The sequence below is a fragment of the Lynx canadensis genome, chromosome A3 (genome assembly GCF_007474595.2).
Source record: "Lynx canadensis isolate LIC74 chromosome A3, mLynCan4.pri.v2, whole genome shotgun sequence".
In the NCBI taxonomy this organism is placed as follows: domain Eukaryota; kingdom Metazoa; phylum Chordata; class Mammalia; order Carnivora; family Felidae; genus Lynx; species Lynx canadensis.
The window spans coordinates 49,372,432-49,391,628 of NC_044305.1; the positions used below are offsets into that span (position 1 = coordinate 49,372,432).

At 43.0% G+C, this 19,197-nt stretch overlaps 1 protein-coding gene and 1 long non-coding RNA gene across 7 annotated transcripts in view; one reads left to right on the forward strand and one right to left on the reverse strand.

Moving 5' to 3' along the window:
• The first annotated feature begins 35 nt into the window (after nucleotides 1–35).
• On the forward strand, nucleotides 36–11,276 carry LOC115510412. 4 transcript variants are annotated; one of them, XR_003967711.1, is made up of 3 exons: nucleotides 36–146; nucleotides 3,261–3,323; nucleotides 4,609–5,311. It is a non-coding gene; the product is annotated as an uncharacterized LOC115510412 (long non-coding RNA). The 4 variants fall into 4 exon arrangements; XR_003967712.1 differs by adding an exon at nucleotides 9,473–11,276 and having other exon boundaries at nucleotides 69–146; nucleotides 3,261–4,817; XR_003967713.1 differs by adding an exon at nucleotides 8,609–9,447 and having other exon boundaries at nucleotides 69–146; nucleotides 3,261–4,817.
• Nucleotides 11,277–12,888: 1,612 nt separating this feature from the next.
• The window catches only part of ACSS1 (acyl-CoA synthetase short chain family member 1), a 61,459-nt gene continuing 55,150 nt past the window's right edge, over nucleotides 12,889–19,197 (reverse strand). For 2 of the 3 annotated variants that reach the window (XM_030310232.1, XM_030310231.1), the window contains one exon: nucleotides 12,889–14,557. In XM_030310232.1, coding sequence (XP_030166092.1) covers nucleotides 14,364–14,557 — 194 coding nt within the window. In that variant the 3' untranslated portion in view covers nucleotides 12,889–14,363. The remainder of the gene's footprint in view (nucleotides 14,558–19,197) is intronic. The other variant, XM_030310234.1, reaches the window with a different exon arrangement.

Sequence of the window (19,197 nt, forward strand, 5' to 3'; positions counted from 1 at the left end):
GCACTTGCTCAATCCCGCCGCACCGCCCTCGGCCACGCCCCTCACCCGACAGCGCGCGGATGTGACGTTACGACCACCGCTCCTTCCGGGAGCTAGCGCGCGGGGCCTCCGGAGCGTAGGTCAGAGGTTCCTCTCCGCCTGGACTAGTGAGTGGGTCAGGTCTGGGGTCACGTACCTGGCTCGGGGTGCGGGGCTCCGAAACGGGTCCCGGCCCAGTGCGGACGCCTTAGAGGCATCGGGAGGCGCGTAGCCTAACCCCGGGGTCGCCCAGCTCAGCGTCTGCGCTTCCTGTGTTTTCATTGCAGGCGGTGGGGAGGCCGGAAACGTTATGCTCAGAGTAGTGCACATAGGCGGTGCTGGACTTAGGTGTTGGCCTTTTGTGTCGGTAGAAGTTGGCGCTGCTTGTGAAGTGACAAAGACCCTGGCTCATATAAGCGGGTTAAAAAAATAACAATTTCATATTTTGGGAGGGACACGAGTGCAAGTAACGCCCGCCTAAAATTTATATTACCTTTTACAAACATCCACTTGGGAAAATTTGGGACAAATATGCCGCCCTTTGGATTAGGGACATTGAGTATTAAATCTTTTTGTTAACAGAACATTTGATAAAGTTTGTGAAAGAGTTACCCTTAGAAGTAAAAGTGGGGCTGACATAGTCATAAGAAGAATATATGCAACTAGAGAGCTTATCCCAGGTCTATACTTAATAGAACCACTGGGTAGAATAGTCCATTGACTGAACGTGCAGGTGTTTTCACTTAATACACTGCAAAAATCACGTTAACTAATACATGCTGTTTTGTCCATGCTGTAAGTGTATGTATCTGAGGTAGCATACACTGAGTTGTGGATAATGATAGACAGAATGGGAAACCCATTAAGCTGTGTACACCTTGCATTTCTTTGATGAAGAGGGGGAAAGTAATTAAATGATTGGTCAGAGGATTTGCAGAACAGGCCAAGAAAGTGACATTACTGTTTTAAGAGTCCCTCAATATAGCAAGAGTAGAAGCAGAGTGACTTTAGAATGACAAAAAAAGAGGAATTTTGAAAATTATTGTTTTGTAAGTTTAGGATTTTTCACGTGTGCATTACTCATAATGGGCATTACTAAGCACAGCTATGCCTGTTTTTATTTTAGTCCCTTTAACATGATTTAATGTGAATAAAATCAGAATTTGTCTAAATAAAAAAAAGTAAAAGTGGGGTATAAATAGAAGCTATCATTAATTGCAACAAATAAGGTTTAAGAAAGCAGGAAGCAATCTTCAGTTCGTTCGTTAGCAATATTTTAGTCAACTAGGTATATTTCTAGGTGCTGGGAGGTGACAATGAGACAAGTCCCCTCACTGAAGGTAAACTAATGAGAGATGACTTTAATCAGGTCATCATAAAGATAAACGTAAAATGTGAAATGTAATAATTGAACTAGAAAAGAATAATATGATCTTGTGAGAGCATTTGACACATGAAGGAGCTGAGAAAGGATTGGATTTGGGGGAAAAACAGGATTTCCAATCAGAGGAAACCAAGTCCTGTTACTGTGCATCATCTCTAGAAAAGGCATGTTCAGGATGAAGTATTAAAGAATTAATTTCCTGGGTGCCTGGGTGGCTCAATTAAGCATCTCACTTGATTTCAGCTCAGGCCATGATCTTGTGGGTTTGAGTCCCATGTTGGGCTGTGTGCTGACACCAGGGAGCCTGCTTGGGATTCTCTCTCCCTCTCTCTGCCCCTTCTCCCCTCATGTGCTCTTGCACTCTCTTACTCTCTCAAAATAAACTTAAAAAAAAAAAAAAGGAATCTCCTTATTGCACTTGAAGGTTTCCCTGATCAAACATGCCATTATCTTTCTTAGGCACTAGAATCCCACATGACTGTTTAATAAGAAACCAAGAGCCAGCATAAGGGAAATGAGTATATATAAATCCAGTTCAGGGATTCCAGGACTGCCAGGGATATAGTTAAGGCCTGGGAAGTATTTTATTTCATTCCCTCTCCAATACAACTGGTATAGCTGTTGTATCAAGGATAATTTAAACAGCACTGCATGACCTGGCCCTTCCTGCCTGTCTGGACTATCTCTCTGGTTCTGAATCCTATCTTTCAGATACTCAGCATTGCTTGCTGTTTCTAATTCTCTGCTGAAACCCCTTCTCCTAATTTCTCAACCAGAACATCTTTATGTCTAAGACACTTTGAACATGCCCAATTATAGGACTTAGCTCATTGCATTAGATTTCTTTGTATTTCATGCCCAGCGGTAAGGATCACCAACAAAAAACAGCCAGGAACAGAATTGTAAAAAAAAAAAGTAATAATAATAAGTTAAGTTTATTGAACTTGCTACAGCAAAGGAATTCACCAGAGGACCTGTGAGGCTCCTTAAAAGGGGGGAGTTATGGAAGCATCCATGTGAGGGTTAGGGCTAGTGTTAGTAACAGATAGTCTTGGCAGGGATGGGTCAAAATTTATAAACTAGGAGAGTCATTGGAGGAGTCAGTGGTCTTATCTGGAACACATGAGTCCATGTGGAGTCCATGTGGAGTTATTGGGAGGTCAGCTTGTCTTATCTTGGAGCAAATGGTCTGAATGAGCTAAATTAGTTAAATGGTCTGAATTTAATGCTTGTTTTTGCTGGGCAGCACAGTTTAGTACCATTTTTCTGTTTGCAAGTCACGGTGAGGTCCACATTGCTGTTTGTGGCTTCAGTTCTCCCCCCAGGCTCCAGCCTAGCTGCCACCCAGTTATCAGCAGGGAGATGGGACCCCTATAATTGGTTAGACCAAGTTTCTCAACTTCAGCACCACTGACATTTTGGGCCAGATAATTCTTTGTTGGGGGTGGCAGGGAGAAGCTCTCCTGTGCATTGCAGGATGTTTAGCAGCATCCCTGGCCTCCATCCACCAGATGCCAATAGTGTCCCACCTAGTGATGCTAATTAGTAATGTCTCCAGACATTTCCAAGTGTCCCCTGGGAGACAAAATAGCCCCTGGTTGAGAACCACTGGGTTAGACCAACCAGAAGCCACCCTCTTTGCACCCTGAGACTGGGGATGAGGCCCACTTCCATTGAAACTTTGGCCCACATGGAAGGCAATTGATTTCAATAAATCAGGGTTCTACCAGCATGGAAGGACAGGCAGTGATGCTGGGCAAGCAGCCAATTGTATGCCTCACAGCTTAAACTAGAAATACTCCCTATTTCCAGTCCAGTGCTTTTTTCCAATCCCATACTGTTTCCATTTCTTTCACAGATATCTGCTGAGAGCCTTCCAGGTGCTCAGCCAAGTGCTGTGACGAAATGAAGGTGAAATAAGGTGAGCCAACATGCAGACATGTTATAATCTCAGAGGGGAGATAAGCCTAATAACTGATATAAAATAGTGTCATGGAAGAACTGCATGATGCCTTGAGGGCCACAAGGAACAAGTGCCATCAGGTAGCAATGCCCAGAGAAGGTTTCATGGAGGAGGTGATGTGTGAACCAGGCCTTGGATAAGTAACATTATAATGGGCAGGTTGAGGGGATGGAAGAGGACAAGAAACAGGCCAAAAGTATGGAGTGCCCATGGATTGGTCGATAAGGTGATGACAATCAGGGCAGACTTCAAGGTTATGAGTAATCAAGGAAGACAAACCATCTCAAAGGGGTAAAGAAGAGCAGCAATAGACAGAGCCCTTCTCCCTGCCCTGAATCCAGGGGAGAGAAAGAGTGGCCTGCCCTAAACAGGGCTTCAAGCTAACTTGTATTGTGATAGGAAGCTCTGGTGTCAGCTCGGGCAGGAAAATGGAAAGTTAGAGAATGTAGAATAACTTGTTCACTGTAGAAAAAGCATCTTAGAGATCATGCAGGTGCCAGGCACAGACATCCACAAAAGCCCACTTAAGATGAGGGAGGGATCTATTGGAAGGATATGGGGATATCTCACAGAATACCATCACAGAAAATACAGTCAAGCCTCACAGGGACTGGAACAAGGGCCTGGAAAAACAGGAACAATGTTCGTCTCATCCTCCCTGGGGCCTCGCCATGTTTTGTCTCTTGGTCCCTGCATGTTTCTGGGGCAAGCCCTGTTATTTGCCTGCCTCCCTTCTTTTTTGCTGCCCTCTACTACAGCTGGATACATTGTTACTTTTCCAGCTCTTAAAGCTAAGGTGGTCCTAGGCTAGATTCTGGCCTTGAGATAAAGAAATCTAGGGTTTCTTTTGACCTCTAGGAAAAGTTTTTGCTTTTCTGATAAAAGGGAGAGATAGGCCTTGCCCTTTCTTCTGCTCTGAACCCCAGAGTTGTGCTTAGAGTGACAATAGTGTCTTGTGACCATGGGAAAACACTTTGAGGTCTAAACGACAGCAGTCTGAGAACAGAAAACCTAGGCTGCTCACCTCTGCCAGCAACCACCTACACCTGGGCTTTCAGATTGCATGAGGAAAACAACCCCTCATGCATGTGAGCAGTTTGTGCTTGCACCTGAATGCGTTCCATCTGACACGCATTCTCTGCATGGACATGTCCATGGCAGAAAACTACTGCCTCAAGCCCAGTTCTCCATGACTTCCCATTTCAGGAATCCCACCAACTAACTACAGTCTCTTTGTCCCAAGTCCAGATTCCTGAATTGAGACTCTAATGTTCCCAACTTTGGTGAGGTGCCCAAGCCTGGTGCTGTGTTAGAGGACAAAATCCCACATTCCACTGAACGTTCAGGAGGAACGAGAGAGGGAACTAGGCGGCAGGACTATGCGTGAGCAGGACAGGACAGCACAGCACGTTGAATGATGTCTGCTCCAATGAGAAGCAGGTAGGGGAAGAGGTAAGGATTATAAATAAGTTGACTAGAGAAAACTCCCTTAATTACACTAATGAGGAAGATTCTTAAGATCGACCCAGACTTGATAGGAAATGGTTCTCAGTAAGAAAGACATTCCCCAGTGTCTGCATGGACATGGACATTCATTGTTATTATTTCTGTTGACAAGTAGCTCGTCTGTCCCATTGTTCTTTGGGAATCTTAACACTGACATTTCCTATTTGGCACGGGTCACTTGTTAATCACGTTTCATTACACCCAGAAATCATTTCTTGAAAGCAACTAATTATTTCCCTTAGGCAATTTCTACTCTGCCTTTTTGAGCAAACATATGCATACTTGTAAGTGTATGGCTCCTGGGTGACTCAGTCGGTTAAGCATCCAACTCTTGGTTTCAGCTCAAGTCATGATCTTAAGACCTGTGTCAAGCTCCACGTGAGCCTGCTTGGGGACTCTCTGTCTTAGCCCCTCCCGACTCATGCTTGCTCTTTCTCAAAATAAATAAACTTTAAAAATATTCAAATAAAAGAGTTAAGTGTTTCCTTGACTCTCAAGAATAAAGAGATATATGATTGGCAGAGATGACGTCCTTCTTTGGGAAAGAAATCAGCCCAAAATATGTCTGTGCATCCAGAAGGCTGCTTGGCAGAAGTTTGGGTCTGCAAGAGCAAGGAGACTAGACAGAGTTACCCAGTTGGTGGCTCTTACTAAGAAAATCCCACCCTGCGGGCACCTGGGTGGCTCAGTCAGTTAAGTGTTCAACTTCGGCGCAGGTCATGATCTTGCAGTTCGTGGTTTCAAGCCCTGTGTTGGGTTCTGTTCTGACTACTAACAGCTCAGAGCCTGGAGCCTGCCTTGGATTCTGTGTCTCCCTCTCTGCCCCTCTCCCACTCGCACTCTGTCTCTTACTCTCTCTCAAAAATAAACATTAGAAAATCCCACCCTATTTGCAAGAGAAGTTGGCAGGCCAACTATTCCAACAGGTTTTCTAAACTCCTTGGTACTTAGCAGTTTGTTAATAATGTCCTAGGACAGGCAGCCACAGCTTTCTTCCCTTGTCTCTTGCTCAGTTTATTTAGAGTCGGATTTTTGCCTCTGGCTTGTCACCTCTTTGGCCATGGTTGGTACCCTATCGTGCAGATGTCAGGGGCACTAATCAGCTCCTGTGCTATTTGGAATAAAGGCTGGTGCAGGCAGGAATTCAGCTTCACGTTTAGCAAAGGCCATAGTGATGGAACCCTCAAAGTGGTACTCTTGGAGGGTCACAGTTTGCCTCTGGCATGACTGGCTGGGAACAAGTTTGGTGGTGTCCCCTAGTTTCCCCATATCTTTATGATAAGGAGAAGAGGAATCCCAGCAACCAAGCAAAAGAGTGTTGAAATAGAGACTTCTTTTTTTTTCTTCCCACTCTTTTCCCTCCAGAGAGCAGGGTGAGAACAAAATGATTCCCATCTCCAATACTTGTACACCAAGACAGCCGGCAGGAGGGGTTTTTTTGTCCCATAGGCAGCCACAGGGTTTGGTCAAAACGGGCTGTGTTCTTCACAGGCCTGTGCCATTCTTTCACAGTGGCACCTTCCCCTCATTCCACCAGAGAATTCCAGAGTGTGTGTCTTCACTCTGCAAGACAAAGAGCCATTCTTGACACATGCCAGCTACCAGCTAGGCAAGTGTGATGTCTATTCATTCAACAGATACTAAGCACTTGCCATGTCATGTGTTAGGCAGTACTCTAGGCACTGGTAATTTGCAGGTGGATCCTGCCCTCAGGGAGCTTACCTTCAAGAGAGGAAGGAGACTGTAGATGCACGTACACTGCACAGTGGGTGAGAGGGCAGGGAGTGGGGGCTACTGTTTGTGTGGGGTGGTAGATGGAAGCAGTTGACACTAAACTGTGAATAAAGTCCACTAACTGAATGTGAGTGGGAAGATCGGGGTCTTGGTGTTTGGGTATTATTTGCATTGTTTATCAGGGTGTGGCTGCAGACATAGGCTGTGAACACGTTTGCTTTCGTTCCCGTAAGTGTCACCAAGCTCCTAAAGTCCTTGCAGAGAAGTGAGCCCTGAACACAGGGCATTTACAAATTCACTGAGAAAAAGGATTCCTGAACTTATCCACTGATTTTAAGTAGTTACACTTTCTCAAGGGCATTTTCTTGTTCTACTCTTTGCCCAGGGTCCACACACCAGAGACAACACCAAGCAGATGACTGCTTCTTCTTCCCCTTTCTGCCCCATAGTACTGCTCTCTCAGCTTGCTTCCCCTTAAATCACCTGTGCCAGGAGGACCATCCTAGTAGTCAGATGCCATAATCAGAGTGTGTGGCCTTCACAGTGTCAACAGCTGGACTCAAAGGCATAAAATGAAGGTAAAAATAAAGCTGATTCTAGGCAGCAGTGGCTCAGTGCCTCAGTGGGTCCCTAGTGAATTATTTTGCCCCAGAGTGCTGAGCTTCAAGACAGTGGTTCTCAACTTTGGCTGCACATTAGAACCATCTGGGAAGCTTTAAAATATGGTGATGCCTGCATTGGTTGAGCATCCCACTCAACCAATTGATTTTGGCTCAGGTCATGATCCCAGGGTCGTGGGATCGAGGCCTGCATTGGGCTCCACACTGAACATGGAGCCTGCTTAGGATTCTCTCTCTCTCTCTCTCTCTCTCTCTCTCTCTCTCTCACTCTCACTCTCACTCTCCCTCCCTCTCCCTCTCTCTCTCTCTCTCCCTCTCCCTCCCCCTCTTCCCCTCTGCCCCTCTCCCACACTTGCACTCGCTCTCTAAAATAAAAAGTTAAAAAAACTCCAATGCTTCTGCCCCACCCCAGAAGTTATGATTAAATTGGTCCAGGGTGTGGCTTGGGCATTGTGAGTTTTGAAAGCTCTCTAGGTACTTTTAAAAGCCAAGTTGAGCATCACTGCTTAGAGAGGAAATAAGAAATAGAGAAATATGTATAGTATTCCATTTTAGGGAGGTAGAGGGGACAGGGGTCTGAGTCCAGTGTCGCTATGATTAAGAGACAAAAAGAATCACCCCTTTTACCAATTTGCATTCGGATCCTGAAGAACTGCCTGCCTGCAGGAACATCTGAGAGGCAGCTCTGGGATGAAAGAGGCTGCAGAGATTTGGCAAAACTCTGACAAAACACCCCTCCTCTTGTCTGGGACCCTGAGGGGCTGTGATTTATTGGTGGGAACACAGACTGTGGTCAGGAATGGGAGGAGAGAGGCTCTGACATGCTGGCAGTGTTTCCTATCATGACCTCAGTGGAAGTCACCTGGGTTTTGTTTCATGTCAGTTTGTTAAGCTGTACATGTTTTATACACCCTTCTATATATGTTATGTTTCATCCAAAAAAATTACTTAAAAAAAAAAGCTATTGCCTAGGGGTGCCTGGGTGGCTCAGTTGGTTAAGCATCTGACTCTTGATTTCGGCTCAGGTCATGATCTCATGGTTCATGAGATTGAGCCCCCTCACTGGGCTGACTATGCAGAGCCTGCTTGGGATTCTCTCTCCCTGCCCCATCCCCCAACTGTCTCCCTCTCTCTCAACAAGTAAACAAACAAACATTTTTTTTAAAAAGCTATTGCCTAGTTTGAAAGCTCTCTTTCTCCAGGTCACTTTCTTAAATGGAAACAGAAATACATGAAGTGTTGGGATTATTCAGTGGTCTCTGAAAGCTGGTCACTAGGGCCTAGTTGACTATGCAGAATTATTAAAAGTCCAGATTCCCCAACCCCCGCCTCCTGAGATTCAGGCTTAACAATTCTGAGACAGGAATCTGTGTTGTCATCAAGCAGGCATCCAGGTGAGCCTGGCACCAGTCCCTGGAAACTTTCCCCGGGGACCACCACATGCTCTGCAGCCAGCAGCCCATCATGAACACAGACCCAAGTGGGGACCTGACTTTGAAAGCCCTCTGGACCCAAGAATCCACAACTTGGAATAGCAATCAGCATGCAGCTGGCTTAGATCCACTTTTGAGAGAAAAGTGAATTTATTTTTATCAGTGTCTTAATTACTTGAACTCAAAAAAGCAAAAATGTCCATCCAACCCAACAGTTTAGAAATAAAATGTTAACACAAGAAGTTGCTTCCAAAACATATAATGGAAGAGAATTTCATCAAATGTCTTTCTTGTGCCTGGAGTATGAAAGTTATACAAAATATTTTCACATGACCAAATCATAAAAGCTACTTCTGAATCTAAGTCCCATACAGAGACAAATTTTAAAGGTTATATTAAGTAGTAACTGCAACCCTCTAGGGAAATGTTTTAGGAAAAAGGGAATGACTAGAAAAGTCATGGTCTTAAAATTATGGTATGGCATTTTATCGCTGGCTACTACCTATCTCTACAGCTGTTGACTGATAACACACCATATGAGTAATTTCCAGCTTTTTAAGCTTTGGGGTGAAGATAACCTTTTGCCAGGTTTTATTTATTTATATTACATTGGTCCTCCTATTTGTGCTACATTTCTCACCTACACTACATAAGATTCACCACATAAGATTCTCTGCACACTCTGTATTTGTGGACCATATTCACAAAAAAAACCCAAATTTGTAGGTTGGCAGTTATCTGACTCTGTTCAGGCTGCTATAACAAAACACCATAGACTGGAGGGTTATAAACAACAGAAATTTATTTCTCACAGCTCTGGAAGCTGAAGTGAAAGATCAAGGTGCAAACAGATTTGGTGTCTGGCGAGAACTTTCCTCCTGGTTCAGAGGTCACCATCTTGTCATCGCTGTGTCCCCACATGATGGAAGGAGCAAAGGAACTCTCTGTGTCCTCTTTTAGAAGTGCACTGATTCCATTCATGAAGGCTGTGCTCTTATAACCACCTACCAAAGGCCCCACCACCTCCTGTGATACCATCACCTTGGAAATGAGGATTTCAACATATGAATTTGAAGGGACACAAACATTCACACCATTGCGATAGCCAAGCACATCTTTTGATTGATTACATGGTGTAAAGATATACATGGATTCCATTTAAGTCTTGTTTCTAATGTAGACAACTTGTAATCACCTTACATATCCATTCATAATGTTAAATAAATGCTCAAATTCAGTGGTTTGCTACATGCAGCCATTACAAAGAAGAAGATGGGTCACCGTCTACTGATGGGGAGATAGTCATGTGACACTGGAAGGGAGAAAAGAAGTACAGAGTAATATGGAAAGGCCTCACTAACTTATGTGAAACGTTTGGATGAAATGTATGTTGGAAACCAGAATCTGTCACATTCTAGAGACATTATGCAAGACTTCCTCCTCATGTGAAAACAGATTGAGTAATTGAGACTCACACTCTCCATGGGGATAATGATGAGCAAAACATTTACAACACTTGCATACCAACACCAGAGAGCCTGAGTGTGGTAAGGAATTACTGGGCCAGGGAAAACAGAGGCTCAGGGAGGTGAGGCCACTGCTGGGAGCCACTTTTTCCCGACAGCATCTGCAAGTTCTGGGGAAAGTTGGGAGGCCATGCCACGTTTCAGACAGCTGGTTCTCAGTTGGTTCAAAGACACACCAGTAAGAGTCCTACTGAGTCATGTGAGACGGAGCAGTGGTTCACAGCGCTGGCTGGCCCGATGTGAGTCTGCTTGCGTTGGTTTCCCTCCTTCCCTGTTTCACAACCTCATTCCTCACACCTGTCCCTGGAATCACATTCCTAAGCAAATCACCTGCACGCAGGCCCTCATCTCAGTTTCTGCTTCAGGACCATGGAGATGAAGGCAGTAAGAGAACTAGAAAATAGAATGTGAGAGGTCCCAACATATGGGAAGTTAACGATCTTCAAAAAAGGAGACCAAATAGGCAAAAACTACATATGAACAGATAATGATTGAAATATTAAGATGGACAACAAGCCATTAAGATGGACCAAGAAGCCCTACAGAGCCCAAGCAGGACAAATAAAACAAGTCAACCAAAAAGTAATACTGCAAAAACTAAAGACTGTTGGTATTCACAGGTGGAGAAATTGTGTATTTACTTGGTTTAATCCTGTTATGTAGCAAAATTCCCAAACAGTGATGAAGGGAAACCTTACATAACTCCAGTTAAAGATCACTAAAACTCAAATTGGCATCACCACCCCTCCAAAAGCACTGTCTCCTGGAAAGCTTCCTCTCGGTCTGGATTTAGGCTTCTCCCCCCTATCAAAGATAGAGCTACTCAGAGGTCAACAGTAAGGTGCCTTAAAAAAGCAATAAAATAATAAAACTAAAATGCCGTTGATATTCTTCAAAGCTCTCGCAAGAAGGGACCACACCACCTTTGGTTTGAACTTGGGGGTCAAGAGTGGAGTCAGACCAGCTCCATCCACACCCCAGCTCTGCCCCGAAGTGAAATGAGAGGAGGAGATGGGGTGACCTGCTTAGGGCCTCCTTGCACACTGTGCCCAACAGTATAAGCATTGCTGCTGTGCTCCTGACATTGGGTATCCTGAGGGCGGCTGGCGCAGTGGGTGCAAGTCAGCTCTGCAAGGATTGATGGCTCAGGTTCATTCCATGGCCAGATCTCTCTCAAGTCAGGCCAGGGAGACTGGGTGAGAATTCACACTCCCCTTGCTTTTCTATGATCTCACTGCTGTGGGTGAACCTGGAATGAGCATGAGCCTGAATCAGCTCATGACTGATCTTTAGATAACTGCTGTCATGAACATTAGCTGTGATTTTTCTGTTTCTAGACTTAATAGGGACATTTTCCCTTTGGGAATTAATTATGTTGGAAAGCTGAATTTTCCCTTGAAGCACAACTTTTCATTTTGTTTTAGCTACTCTAAATGAGAATTATTCTTCAAAGGTACCGCATACTGCTTTTTTTCTGAATCTGAATAGAATTTCCCTTTGGGTTTATTGTTATTACCAATTTCATGCTGGCCTGGAGACGCACTTAATGCCAAGATTAGCTCTCTCTGGATCCCAGTCCAACCCTGTCTCTGTTTCCACACCTACAGATATCTCCTCTCTGCTTTCACTGTAGCTGCCTTCTCTTCTCTCTGCTTCTCAGTGGTCCTGACTCGGTTTTTGCTAGGACATCTCAGTTCTGACAGAAAATCCAAAGCAAAAAGTGACATCTGAGGTCAGGGCAGATGTGGTACAGCTTGACCAGCCTCTGCACATCTACCTCCTGGGCTCCATTTTTCCTGTGCCCTTCTGTTCTCAGACAGGCCCTGCCTCAGGGCAGCCAAAATCCTACTGTAGCTCATCTCTGCATCCTGTCTGTGGCCATAGATTATTCCCGCAAAAGAGGGATCCTGCTGTGACTTCCCACCGCAACCTGGGGTGCAAAAATGTGTCTTTCCCCCCGTGCATTCAGTGCCTGGCTGAGGCCCCTGGGAATACTCCCAGCCTCCCTGCCCCCCAACTTCCAGAGCACAAGAACAAGCACTGTTCCTAGGAATAGCCATTCCCAGTTCCTGCTTTGGTCCAGCTTTCTTAGGAGACAGTTGGGTCAGGGCCTTTCACCTCCCACCCCCCATGTCCCCAGTTCATAGAAACCTCATCCACCCACATGTAAAGAAAGGACAAACCTGAGTAATGGCACGTCTCTCTCAGGCAAGCCTGTGCTTTTCACAGAGGCAGTCTATGACAATGAGATTCTTTTTGCTTCCCTATCCTCGTCTGTGCTCCAAATCAGTGCCCACCACCAGAACCTTGTGTGAAGGTGGAAATGTTCTTGTCCATGCTGTCCAATCCGGTAGCTATTTGCCACGTGGCTACTGAACATGTGCACTGTGGCTACTGCCACTGAGGAACTGAATATTTTATTTTATTCTGCTCTATTCTGTATATATTTTTTACTTATGCCTAAATAGCTATGTATAACTAGTGTATTGGATAGCACAGCAATCTAGACACAGATAGGTTTACCAAATAAGAGTGTAAGATAGGTAAGCTCTTAGTGTGTCTTTCCTCCCTGTAAAGGATTTCCTCCCCAATGGATTTTTTTTAAGTGTTCTCTTTTGAATGACTAGGCCCTTTCAGTTTTGTCCTTGGGATTATATTCAGCAATAACAATAGCATTATTTCATCAAAAACATCACAACAGAAGGAAGAGAATGAACAAAATAAACTTTATTTTAACCATCCTGGTCACTGTCCGAGTTTATACCCCAGCCATTTCATAAATAGCACCATAACTACAGTCTGCCAAGTCCACCACACGTGTGACAGGTCCAAGTGCATGGTTCTCTGTTGCTAAGCACTGCTTGTTACTTAGCAACAGAGAACAGACCATCACTCTGTTTCTGTGGGCCACAGCCAGTGGCCGCCCTGTTGGTGTCACAGGCATACTTGCCTAATCAGAGAGAAGCCAGCACAACTATGACCCACAGTAGGTGTTCAGTACCCCAGACACCCCTTGAACACCTACACAGCTGCAAGGCACATATAATGTGGGGTAAAGATAAGGACAACTTTTCCCTGTTCCCAAGGACCCAGCTCAGCAGGCTGCCTTCACCTGTGTTCCACGCCACTGGCCCTCTTGTGCTTGGCTAATAAACACTTTGCAAACCTAAAGGTTTATGTCATCTTGCTAATGTTCAGATGGCTTAAGGCATTCTTAAGAAAAAGAGAGAGACCTGATTCAGAGTTCTAAGTCTCATCCTTGGACCTCTGTGGTTCTTCCCACACCAACCACAGAATGAAGGATAGGCAGTTTTCAAGGATCCAGTCCTGGCCAAACAAGTCACCTGAGTTTTCATGGGCTTCCCCGAACATCCGTACATATTTGGAGCATGCTGACCTTCTACCAAGAGGCATTTGAGGTGGAAAGGGGAATCTTTCCACATCACAGCTTGGAGAAACAGAATATATGAGTGGTTCTAGAACTAAAATTGGAGCACGTTCATACCATCACTTTTAGAAGTTAGATTTCCTTATACATAAGACAGGGTAAATAGAAATATACACCAAAACAAGGATGCTACAAGCTTGAAAGTTCTCAAGATAGCTATATTTAGACAGAGGTACAAACATTTCAAATTCAGATTCCCAGAATGCCAACATTAAAAAGGCATCCTCTGACCCTCTCCACATTTCCCCATGAGCAAAGGCACAAAAGGATATTTTCATAACTCTAAATGTTACAAAGAATGTGTATAAGTAAATCTGCACACTACATGTGTATATCTGCGCATTCTTCCAAAATATAAAAGTATAAAAATAAAATTTCTGCCTTTTGTATCTAGTACATCTGGGGGAAAAAATATGATTGCTTCTGGTTCTCAGTCATCTGAGCAGGCACACCTCACCTTCCTGTGCTGTCTGGAGGTGACACAGAAATGGAGATGACATTGACTTTTCATCCCAGGAAACCAAATTCAGGACAAGGGAAACAAATGCTAAGCATATCTAATAGTATCTCTTCATGGGTCCTCAGCAGAAAGAAGGCAGGGCTTAGCACAGACTTCACATTTGGGCAGTGTGGATTACACTCTAGGAGAGGAATGCTTCTGGGAGAGTAGGAAATGAGCCAATCTGAGAGCTACATTCTGGAAGGACAGTTAGGGGCATGGGCACTGGGTCTCAGCCAAAGCCCATCACTGAGCAGCAGTTTGTTTGTCTTTGTACTTCTGGTAGACCTTCAGGATTTCCATGATGACATGGGGGTCCTCCAAGGTGGTGGTATCTCCCAGATCCTGAGCTCTTCCTGTAATTATCTTCCTCAGGAGCCTCCGCATGACTTTTCCAGACCGAGTTTTTGGAAGACGCTTCACAACCTGGCAAGGAAAGGGTGTGGAATTCAAGTTCAGGTGGTGCCCATACTCCCAGCAGTGTCCAGCTGCACTGGGATAACAGCAAGGGATGACACCCTTGCTGGGGGCTCAGGAATGAATGACTGAGATGCCAGGCCTGCCCCAAAGATATGGAGACCTGTGGTCTCTGGTTATATCTTCACACCATCTGGACCTAAAGCTGAAATCAACCTGAAGGGCAGAATCAACCACACATCAGGGGTTTGCTGAAGCCTTCCTCCAGGTCAGGTCTGTCCATACCTGGGTCTGCCTCACTGCTGATACCTCTGTCTCCTGTTCACTACATTAATGAGGGCTCCCAGATAGCAACAGAACCAAGTATATGCCATGGCACCTCGTCTCCACCCACTGGCCTGGCCCAAAGTGGCTTTTTGCTGACATAAGTGGTAAGAGCTACTTCAGACAAAAATGTTGTCTTGCTTAGTATTTGAAAATTCAGCATTTTCAAACAGCCAGGGCCCCTTTAATGTGAACAGCAACATGCTAAGAGCTATGTTTGGGGCTTATTTGGAACAGTGACCTATCTTTTGAAAGGGGAGTTCAGGTCTCCCTAAAACTCTGGTCACCAAACAGCTTGACTTCGTATGACACCAGGGGAAGCTAGGGCCATTCCCATCTCAGAGGACCTCCTCTGAACCAAGGAAGACTGTGGGGGGAAATGTTAACAAAGGAAGGAGTGGAAACCTAATAAGGCTAGAGAATGGGCCCCCTTCTTCCCCAGACCTGACTCTAACACAGACCCTCTCAGACAGGGTCTGGCAGTGTCTCCTGCACTGACACCAGGAGATATGTTCAGAATCTAACTGGGGCTGGGGAACACTGGTACTTTCCCCATGTTTCTCTATTTAAAATCTCTTATGAATAAGGCAGAGACTTAGACAAAATGCAACAATGGAGGAATTTATCCCAAATGCAAGAAAAAGGTAAGTCCGTGGCCAGAGATCTAAGTGGAACATATATAAGTAACATGCCTTATAAGATATAAGTAACATGCCTGATGGAGAATGTAAAGCAACAATCCTAAGGATACTCACTGGGCTTGAGAAAAGAATAGAAAACATCAGTGAGACCCTGACCACAGAGATAACAGACTTAAAAAGGAATCAACCAGAGATGAAGAACTCAATACTCAAGATTGGAAACAGGCTTAATGCAATGAACAGCAGACTGGAAGAGGCAGAGGAATGAATTGGTGACTTAGAAGACAAAATAATGGAAAATAATGAAGCTGAACAAAGGTGAGAAAGAATTATGAAACATAGCAATAGACTTAGGGAACTAAGTGTGACTCCATCAAATATAATAACATTAACATTTGTATTATAGGAGTCCCAGAAGAAGAGGAGAGAGAAAAGGGGGCAGACATTTTTTTTTTTTTTTGAAGAAATGAAAGCTGAAAACTTTCCTAATCTGGGGAAGGAAACAGACATCGAGATCAAGGAGGCACAGAGAACTCCCATCAAAATCAACAAAAGCAGGCCAACACCAAGACCTATTATAATTAAATTTGCAAAATATAGTGAGAAAAATCCTAAAAGCAGCAAGAAAGAAAGTCCTCAACTTGTAAGGGAAGACCCATAAAGCTAGCTACAGATCTGTCCACAGAAACTTGGCAGACCATGATATATTCAACATGCTTAATGGGAAAAATCTGTAGCCAACAACACTCCATCCAGCAAGGCTATCATTCAGAGAAGAGAGATAAAGAGTTTCCCAGACAGACAAAACCTAAAGAAGTTTGTGACCACTAAACCAGCCCTGCAAGAAATATTAAAAGGGGACTCTGAGTGGAAAAGAAGGACCAAAAGTGACAAAGACAAGAAAGGATCAGAGAAAATCTCCAGATACAATGACAAAACAAGTAATAAAATGGCAATAAGAATAAGTACATATCTATCAAAAATTACTTTGAGGGGCGCCTGGGTGGCTCAGTCGGTTGAGTGTCCAACTTCAGCTCAGGTCATGATCTCACAGTCTGAAAGTTCGAGCCCCACGTTGGGCTCTGTGCTGATAGTGACAGCTCAGAGCCTGGAGCCTGCTTAGGATTCTGTGTCTCCCTCTCTCTCTGACCCTCCCCATTCATGCTCTGTCTCTCTCTGTCTCAAAAATAAATAAACATTTTTTAAAAATTAAAAAAATTTAAAAAATTACTTTGAATTTAAATAGACTAAACACTCCAATCAAAAGACATAGAGTGACAGAATGGATTAAAAAAAAAAAGACCCATCTATATGCTGCTTACAAGAGACCCATTTTAGATATAAAGCCACCCTGCAGATTAAAAGTGAGGGGATGGAGAAATATTTACCATGCAAATGGATGTCAAAAGAAAGCCAGAGTAGCAATTCATATTTTGGACAAAACAGATTTTAAAACAAAGACTATAACAAGAGACAAGGATACTATATAATCATAAAGGGGATAATCCAACAAGAAGATATAATAATTGTAAGTATTTATTCTCCCAATATTGGGAGCACCCCAATATATAAGACAATAACAAAAATAAAGGAACTAATTAATAATAATACAATAATAATAGGGGACTTTAACACCCCACTTACATCAATGGACAGATCACCTAAACAGAAAATCAACAAGGAAACAATAGCTTTGAATGACACACTGGACCAGATGGACTTAACAGATATATTTAGAACATATCATCCTAAAGCAGCAGAATACACATTCTTTTTGAGTGCACATTGGACATTCTCCAGAATAGATCACATATTAAGTCATAAAACAGGTCTCAGCAAGTACAAATACACTAAGATCATACCATGCATGTTTTCTGATCACAACACTATGAAACTAGAGGTCAACCACAAGAAAAAAAATTGGAAAGACAACAAATACATGGAGATTAAACAACATGCTACTAAAGAATGAACTGGTCAACCAGGAAATCAAAGAAGAAATAAAAAAATATATGGAAGCAAATGAAGATGAAAACATGTTGGTCTAAAACTTTTGTGATGCAGCAAAAGTGGTTCTAAGAGGGAAGTATGTAGCAATACAGGTCTACCTCAAGAAGCAAGAAAAATCTCAAATAAACAACCTAACCTTACACTCAAAGGACCTAGAAAAAGAACAATAAATGAAGCCTAAAGCCAGCATAAGAAGGGAAATAAGATTAGAGAAAAGATAAATGGTATAGAAACTAAAACAAAATAAATAATAAAACAGGTTCATGAAACCAGGAGCTGACTCTTTGAAAGAATTAACAAAATTGATAAACCCCTGGCCAAACTTATCAAAAAGAAAAGAGAAAGGACCCAAATAAATAAAATCACAAATGAGAGAGGAAAGATAACAACCAACACCACAGAAATACAAATAGTACTATAAGAGAACATGAAAAATTATATGTCAAAAATCTGGATAATCTGGAAAAAAATGCATAAATTCTTAGAAACATAAAAACTACCAAAACTGAAACAAGAAGAAATAGAAAACTTGAACAGACCAATAACCATCAAAGAAAATAAATCAGTAATCAAAAACTCCCGACAAACAAAAAGTCCAGTGCCAGATGACTTCACAGATGAATTCTACTAAACATTTAAGGAAGACTTAATACCTATTCTTCTCAAACCATTCCAAAAAATAAAAAAGGAAAGAAAACTTCCAAATTCATTCTATGAGGCCAGCATTATCCTCCTACCAAAACCAGATAAAGATTCCACTAAAAAAGAGAACTACAGGCCAATATCCCTAATGAACATGGATGCAAAAATTCTCAATAAAATCCTAGTAAATTGAATCCAACAATACATTAAAAGAAATATTCACCATGATCAAGTGGGATATATTCCTGGGCTGCAAGGGTGATTCAATACTTACAAATCAATCAATGTGATACACCATATTAATAAAAGAAAAGATAAAAACCATATGATCATTTCAATAGATCCAGAAAAAACATCTGACAAAATACAGCATCTATTCGTGATAAAAAAAACCATCAACAAAATAGGTTGAGAGGGAACATACATCAACATAATAAAGGTCATATATGAAAAGCTAACATCATCCTCAAAGAGGAAAAACTCTCAATTTTTCCTCTATGGTCAAGAACATGTCCACTCTCACTGCAGTTAATTAACATAGTACTGGAAATCCTAGCCACAGCAAGTAGACACCAAAAAGAAATAAAAGGCATCTAAATCAGCAAGGAAAAAAGTAAAATGTTCACTATTTACAGACAACATGATACTCTATATAGAAAACCTGAAATACTCCACCAAAACATTGCTAGAACTGATACACAAATTCAGTAAAGTCATGGGACACAAAATCAACATACAGAAATCTGTCACATTTCTTTTTTTTTAAAGTTTTTATGTATTTATTTTGAGAGAGAGAGAAAGAGCACCAGGGAGGGACAGAAAGGAGGGAGAGAGAATTCCAAGCAGTCTCTGCACTGTCAGCGTGAAGCCCAACATGGGGCTCAAACCCATGAACTGTGAGATCATGATCTGAACTGAAATCAAGAGTTGGACGCTTAAACAACTGAGCCACCCAGGTGCCCCTGTTAAATTTCTTTAAACTAATAATGAAGCAGCAGAAAGGGAAACTAAGGAATCAATCCCATTTACAAT